Below are 8,195 nucleotides of genomic sequence, written 5' to 3' on the forward strand. Positions count from 1 at the left end.
GGAGCTGGGCTGGAGGCCGGAGACAGGAGGTCTGGCAGTATTGGTTAATACTTCAGTGATGTTAAAAGGGAAGACGTCTCCAACCTCTCCAGGTTCTTTATGGAGGTTGTGGGTGTGATGGTCCTAAGCAGGAGTGTAACTCAGCCCTACGTGAATCACCCGGAGCAAAAGAGACACGAGAAGACGCTGCTGCGAGTGAGAGAAAGCGGGGCTATGTGGGCACTGCAGCGATGTGTGTGTCAACTCGCTTTAAATTCAATATCTGCACTCGTAACATCTTCTGGGGCCCCACCTTCAATCAAAGGAGAAATGAAAGAAATTAGATTCATCAGTCTTATTACCTGAACTGTGAGTTCCCAATACATTGATCCTTAGTTTCTGCTTCGAAAAAATATTCACAGACAAAGACTTGGTGATACTTGGTGAACGTGCGGTGTGACCATTCTAGCCTCCCGATGACCTCCTTCACCTTTCCCCCATTGGTCATGTCTCACAACATACACCCTTAGGACTCTCCCACTGGCCGCCCCTCAATTATAATTACACATTAGACACAGAGGGCTTGGGGGGTGGGAGGGGCACGATGGGAGGCTCCACTACCTGACAGTTATGGGGTGCCTGTGTCACAACTACCCTCCAATTTTAACTGCACCTTAGTTACCACACACCTTATCTTTACTCCACCATACAACACTTCACAATCCATGACATGCATCCAACACAAAATAATACATTTACAGAGGCAGGCAGAGGGGTTAAAGGAGTGGGGGGAGATTCTTATTGGCCTCGTGTCCTGCCCCTGGAGCCCCAGGTGATGTGGGTGCTGTGGGGTTGGTGACGGCCTTGCCTGATCTGGGTGGGCTGGGGGGGTCGGCGCTCCCCCTAGCATGGGGGCCCACTCTTGACCTAGGGATCTGGGGACTCGGGCTTGTGGCTTTTACTCATGGCGTGTGGTGTGTCCCTGGGTCTGGGGGCCCATTGTCTCCTATCCTCGCCTGGGCCATCTTCGGCAGGGGTGGGGCTCCCGCTGCTTCCCCCTGCCAGCTCTCTCACAGTGGGGGCATTCGGGAGTCTCTGGGGCGCATGGCCGGTGTTGTCGGGGTAGGTTTTGGTGCTCCTCCTTGGGGGTGCTTGACTGGGGGGGCTGGGCCCCTGTCCGGGATGAGATCGGCCTCGGGGGCTGCTGGCACTGCTGGGGGACCGTTGGCCTGGTTCTCCCGCGTTATTGCTACCTGGCAGCAGGGAGCTTCCCGGCACGGTTTTTCTGCTGTTCTTCCTTGGGTCCTTTGCGCTTTGGGGGGTCGCGGGGTGCCCTGGCTTCTGGGGGTGGGGGTCTCTGCGCGGGTTGATCCGTTTGTGGTTTGGAGGGCTGCGGTGGGATTGTAAGGCGATTGTCGATGCATCTTGATGCATTGTGCTTTTTCCCTGGGCAGGGTCTGTGAATGGCTGCTGGGCATTTAGTTTGTGCATTAGAGTCCGGGGGAGGCATTTCCTCGTTGGCTTGGAGGGACCAGTTTGCGTCCCTGTTTTGCTTCGTTGACCTCGGATCCATGCTTCCCCATTTCTCTATTGGCCAGTTGTTGGACCCCTCTGGATACTGAGGTATATAGTTAGTTTTCGGGAAGTGCAGTGTGGATGCGGGGCAGGGCCATGGTCCGGTTTGTTCTGGGCTTGTGCCTGGAGTTCTTGGCCCTTAACGGGTGGGTGGGTTGGTGGTGGCATGCAGCTGAGCTGGTTGATTATGCCTCCTGGTGTTGCACGGCGGCCGCGGGGGGGGGGGGGGGCTGGGCATGGGGTTGTTTCTGGCGGTTGGGGGGACGGCGGACTTTTATTCGCGGGTGCACAGTGACCTGCGCGGCGCGTTTGCTGCTGGGCTGGGACTTGCTGCTGGTGTTTCTCTCTGCTGTCGTGTTATTCCGCTTGCTCTCTCTCGTTTGCCCGACCTCACATGCAGGATTCGCAGGGGGCTGCTGGGCATTGGGTGTCGCCGTGCTTGCACAGTGTGCACGTTGGGCTCGTCACTTGTGCATTGGTGTTGATGATTGCGTGGCATTTGGGCGTTTTGGTTGTTCGCTGCGTGGCGGTGGGGTGCTGGGTGTGGGGGGAGCACTGGTCTATGTTGTGGGTGCTGCTCTTCCGCGGGTTACACTTCTTGCGTTCCGTCGGCATTACTCTGTCAACTGGCATTTGGGTCAGGGTCTTCCGCGTTTGCATCGCGGTGCATCTGGGAGCCTTTGTTTTTTGATTGATTTTTTTCCTTTTTTTTCTTTCTCCCACCCCTATTGGCTACTGGGGTTCTTGCCTGCCTGTTGCTGGGGTACGTGTGGCACAGTCGTGGCATCCTACTCTCACTAACAACTACATTCTTTAACAGGCTTATGCGCACAGATGTACACCCACACATACAGACACACAGTCTCACACATAGACACAAACAAATTTAGGTTGTCCCTGGTAGAATTATTCCTGATCCTTTTCTTTCAGTTACTTATTTAAATTAATTGTTATTATTCCAGCTCTCGTGGCTGTGCTATGTTGCTTATTTAGTGTGCTGGACTGTTTCTTGTTTTCATTTTTCTCTTAGTTGTCATACTATGTCAGCTGTTTATTGCTGCTGTTCGGCTGGTTGTCTTTTCCTATTATTATTTTTTTTATTGTTTTTTTTTGTTTGTGTTTTTTTGTTGTAGTTTTTTGTGCCATCTTCACTCAAAAATTGTCTCTGCAATTCCACAGGAGTTAACCGGGAGTCACACTCACATAAGCAACAGGATGAGCAGCAACAGTGAGTCCGTCTGGCCAGAACTGTTGCTTCAGTCCAACATTGAACAGGTATACTTAACACTGCCTGGTAGAAAAACAGCACAATGTAATGTTTTATGGCTGGCTCAATATGGTATCCAGGTCATCAGACTCTATACCAGGCTAATGGGCAGGACAGATAAAAAAAAATAAAAAATAATAGCTATCTGCAGGTAACAACAATTGACAGATTTGACGGGGTGCTATTGCCCTCAAGGATTAGGTCCAGCATTGTTTCACTGCTACCGATGCAGCGTGCTTGCTCAATAATGGGCCAATCTAAAAAAAAACATTATCCCTGTTAGTCACATAGACACAAATACATGGGGGGGGAAAACAAACTTACTTTGGTACATAACGTACACAACATTAAGCTCCAGTGATTATGACTTATTTCTTTCCATACACACGCACTTACATCAGGTTCAACATACTATGTTTTCCGTACAGATGATCACACTAGATGTCCATCTGATATCGCTGTAGCTTAATTTAAGAAAGTGATTCCATCAGCATTTAATTCAATACCATGTCTCTATATAACTTCGGTCCGTCCCAAATTGATAGTGCTGCAGGCTGCGAATGACACTTGATTTTGTTGCCCCTCTAAAATTAATGATAGTAAAGCAAAGATAAATCTTAAAGCATAAAGGAAGGCCCTCCATAATGCCAGAGCAACTTCTCTCATCTCATGGAAACAAGTTTCTGTTACATATCAAAGTGTCCTCCTAGTACTACCAGCACACCACAAACGCCCCAAGGGGAAAAAGAACTCAAAAACTTCAATCACACACATACCACCAGGAAGGTCCGGGTCACGACCGGAGGTTCACATGTTAATACGAGCATCCTCATTGGTCAATCAGTAGAATGTGTGGGACAGAACTACTTCTAACTGTAGGTTTGTTTTGTACTTGTAAAATCAATCTGTACCTCTAAACTTGGTTCTATTTCATTCTTCCTGACTGCCGGAGGCAGTGCTTAACACTGGATGTTATCCGTCTTGCACATGCGCAGGTCAAGTATTTAATATCAACAAAGTCACCTGTGAGCTGGGATGATGCGGGGCGTAGCTTATATAAGCCCACGTCATCAGGAAAAATGACCCTCGTGACAACATTCGTGGTAATCATCCAGTGTTAAGCGCTGCCTCTGGCGGTCAGGAAGAAAGAAAAAGAACGAGAGTTACGTATGTAACTACGGTTGTTACATTTATGGGACATTTTTCTTGATGACATGGGCTTATATAAGTTATGCCCCACATCATCCCAGGACACAGGTGACTTGATATTAAATACTCGACCTGCACGTGCGCGAGATGGATAACATCCAATGTTAAGCACTGCCTCTGGCGGTCATCCAGAATTCATAGAACCGTAGTTACATACATAACTCTCGATTTACACATTTAAAGATTTGAATTAACTTAACAGATTCTGTAGCTGTGTAACAAAAATTTTATCTATTTGTTAAAGTATTTTTTACACATTCAAACATTCTAATGGACAAGTACAAAACAATTCCACAACTACAAAGGCTTTTCACACAGCTACAATACATTTGGGACTATATTTATTCCACAGTCCTGCAGCCAGATCAGCATGTTAACTCAAAACCTCACCTTCTTTTGTGGTTATGCAGGCATAATACGTATATTGATTAGTGTACATTTCAGTTGTGCATTGCAAAGCCAGTCTCTCAGTCACTTGATGGACACCAGAGCTCATGAGATGTTGATTTTTAAGATGGTGGTATCAGGTTCTCTTAAACTGTCTCAGGTTGTCAGAGTTGGCTCTTGACCTTTCTTGCAGCTCTGTCAAATCAAGAAACTGTCATCCAACTGTCATTCCATTACTGACCTCCTGAGTTCTGTTAAGGTCATGGGACAGCAGAGGTTCCTTTGGAAGTTCACTGGACAGATTTAAAATTCTTCATTATATGTTCATTATTCGTTGAATAAACAAGTGGAGAAACAAGAAATGCAGATGCTTCGTGCTCCAGGGCTCACTGAACGGTCTAGTTTGAGATCTGGTGATCTCAAACTAGTTTCACACGTGGAAGATTTTGGAGCAAGGTGTGACACAAAGCTCTGCACCACTGTCTCTATAAGACCAGATGCTAACACTTTCTATGAAGGTCATCGCTATAATGACTTATTTATATATTTATAACACGATATAATGCTTAAGTATGTAACTACGGTTCTATGAATTCTGGATGACCGCCAGAGTTCAGAGTTCATAACCTTTTGACTTAATGTTTTATAAGTAATACCAGTTTATACCAATATGCGCCAAGAATCTATGACCATGTTCCACAGTTAATTACAGCATCGACTCTGCCTCGTTATAAATACACTTCAATCACAATTTAGAATTAGTGATATAAAATGGAGTAGCTTATAGAAAGGTTTAATCTTATACAGCATGTCTTTGTTTTAAGTGTTAAAATGTCTGTCCCTATTATTACAGGTGGACATCATACCATGTGAACTAATTATAAGAACTTATAACATGTATTTGTTTGCTTTAAGTAACAGTACACACATTTTGCATAGAAAAAAACTTTTATTTATGTTTCTTCACTTTATGAACAATCTGTATGAATTTTGAACATTTTGCATTTTAGCAAAACAACATAATTACACAACACAAAACTTTTTAAAGAACATTTTAAAGTAATTGAATGGGAAAACTGACTGGGCAGTAGGGATGAGAATCTCTTGGCACCTCACGGTTTGATTTGATTAAAATTCAAAGGGCGGCGATCCATCTTGATGCATCTTTTTTTTGCTATGTGATTTCTGCATAATTTCTAAGCATTTAATTTGCACATTAAAATCCAATTGAAACGTCTCCTCAATTGCTTAAAAAAGACTAGTTTACATCCCTGATTTACTTTACTAGCCTCAGCTCCTCCTGGTCACCAGCGTCCTTCCTTTAACAACCAGTTGTCAGACTCCTCTGGACACTGAAATGTAATTTATCAGGATGTACAGTATGTGTACAGGACACCACACCAGTGTAGCTTGAACCTGATGTTGTCATTTCTCGACAAGTTAGGTGGTAATGTCACGCAACTAATTACATTACTCAGTACTAATTTAGCTAACTTGACATTACAGCCAAAAGAAAACAACGTGCTGTACAGGCGAAATGTTAGCTGGGGCTAACCGCCTTCACTTTTCCAGCGGTTGCAGAAACAACAGACTCAACGGACAGACTGTGCCTACACTGCACATTTACTCAAATTTCCAAATCAAACTTCCTCAGCTGTCATCACATGATGTTAGTCCAGCACTGTCACATGATAACAGGTGGTTTTATTCAGGACAGATGAAAAACGCTAGTTCGGCTCTGTGAAAACTGTCACTCTGATGCTTTGTGAATGCATTTGTGTCTTCTAAGGGTTCTCCTGTCTGTATAAGATTTGCAACATAGGCCACAGCTGTATGGTTTCTCTCCACTGTGAACACGTTGGTGGATTTTTAGGTTACCTGATGTAGTGAAAGTTTTTCCACACTGGTCACAGCTGTACGGTTTCTCTCCAGTGTGAACACGTTGGTGGTTTTTTTGGGACTCTGATCTACTGAAAGTTTTTCCACACTGTTCACACCAGTACGGTTTCTCTCCAGTGTGAACATGTTGGTGGATTTTTAGGTTACCTGATGTAGAGAAAATTTTTCCACACTGGTCACAGCTGTACAGTTTCTCTCCATTGTGAACACGTTGGTGGATTTTCCGGTTACTTGATGTAGTGAAAGTTTTCCCACACTGTTCACACCAGTACGGTTTCTCTCCAGTGTGAACACGTTCGTGGATTTTTAGGTCACCTGATTGAGCAAACCTTTTTCCACACTGCTCACAGCTGTACGGTTTCTCTCCCGTGTGAACACGTTGGTGTTTTTTTAGGGCACCTGATGTAGTGAAAGTTTTTCCACACTGTTCACATCTGTACATTTTCTCCCCAGTGTGAACACGTTGGTGGATTTTTAGGTGACTTGACTGAGCAAAATATTTCCCACACTGTTCACACCTGTATATTTTCTCTCCAGTGTGAACACGTTGGTGGTGTTTAAGGCTAGATGACTGAGTGAAATTTTTTCCACACTGTTCACACCTGTACGGTTTCTCTCCAGTGTGAACACGGTGGTGGTCTATTAAATGAATTAGTCTAGTGAAAGCTTTCCCACACTGGTCACAGCTGTATGGTTTCTCTCCAGTGTGAACACGTAGGTGGATTTTTAGGGCACCTGATGTAGTGTAAGCTTTTCCACACTGGTCACAGCTGTATGGTTTCTCTCCAGTGTGAACACGTAGGTGGATTTTTAGGGCACCTGATGTAGTGCAAGCTTTCCCACACTGGTCACAGCTGTACGGTTTCTCTCCAGTGTGAAGTCTTTGATGAATCTTCAAATATCCAGATGATGTGAAGGATTTGTCACAGTGCTGACAGCGGTGATGTTTGAGTCCATCTCCTCCTGTCTTTCTCTATATCAACAGAGAGAAATAGTAAGTCAGATGTCATGGTGGAGCAAGCCATCTAAAACCGTGAATGACACATCTTGGCACATCTTTGTAATCACACAACATACTGTACCACATAATGAGTACACACACTCAGTATGTATTGAATACTAAATAAGTAACAGAGGTGGACAGTAACAAATTACAATTAAAGCTGCAAGCAGCGTTGGGCGGGCCCTCGCACTTGTAAGCGCGTCCGCGCGTGAGCCGGCCGAGTTGCACATTCTGGAGCTCTGCCGGTGCGGCTGTGAATTTCCTACGCGGTTCCGACGCCGCATGAAGGTGCTATATGTCACTTCCTGTGTCCCCTATGTGGAGCTACATAGCACTTGCCGCTATGAATATAAATCGGTATTGGTGTGTAGATGTCTGCGGGGTGGGAGAGTTATCAAGCACGTAAAGTTTGGTTCAGATGTGAACATGTACACTGAACAATAATGTACCCAAACAATAAAATAAGTTCCTTTTATATTTCCCTGCCTTGTTGTTTATGTGTACATACAGAGGAAGAATGTGAGAACAGCACACATTTCATCGTTACTGTGTGTTAGAGCATGGGAGAACAGTGGATACTTTTAATACAGCCCACACCCCTAATACTGTGTAACTATAACAAGTAGAGAACAGAAGAAAAAGATGTTCTTTCTTTACAACTGTCTGCATAGCTTATTCATATTGTGTAATGAATGAAAATAAATAGGCCTACTAGGCTCCTCTCTACTTTGACATTTAAGATTAGCTTGTTTGATCCACCTTCATACACATGTGACATTACTGTACAACTTGAGAAAGGTGAGTTGTTTTCTGCTCCAGCCTGCCTAAAAGAAAAGCGTTTTTGGGATTAAATGGACTTTATTAGCTGCTGCAGTG

At 44.7% G+C, this 8,195-nt stretch overlaps 1 protein-coding gene across 1 annotated transcript in view; it reads right to left on the reverse strand.

Moving 5' to 3' along the window:
- Positions 1–5,383: 5,383 nt before the first annotated feature.
- Positions 5,384–8,195, reverse strand: part of LOC123980197 (zinc finger protein 239-like) — a 387,571-nt gene continuing 384,759 nt past the window's right edge. Inside the window, exon 4 of the mRNA XM_046064459.1 lies at positions 5,384–7,271. Coding sequence (XP_045920415.1) covers positions 6,168–7,271 — 1,104 coding nt within the window. The 3' untranslated portion in view covers positions 5,384–6,167. The remainder of the gene's footprint in view (positions 7,272–8,195) is intronic.

This window comes from Micropterus dolomieu, linkage group LG12 (genome assembly GCF_021292245.1).
Source record: "Micropterus dolomieu isolate WLL.071019.BEF.003 ecotype Adirondacks linkage group LG12, ASM2129224v1, whole genome shotgun sequence".
Taxonomy (NCBI): Eukaryota; Metazoa; Chordata; class Actinopteri; order Centrarchiformes; family Centrarchidae; genus Micropterus; species Micropterus dolomieu.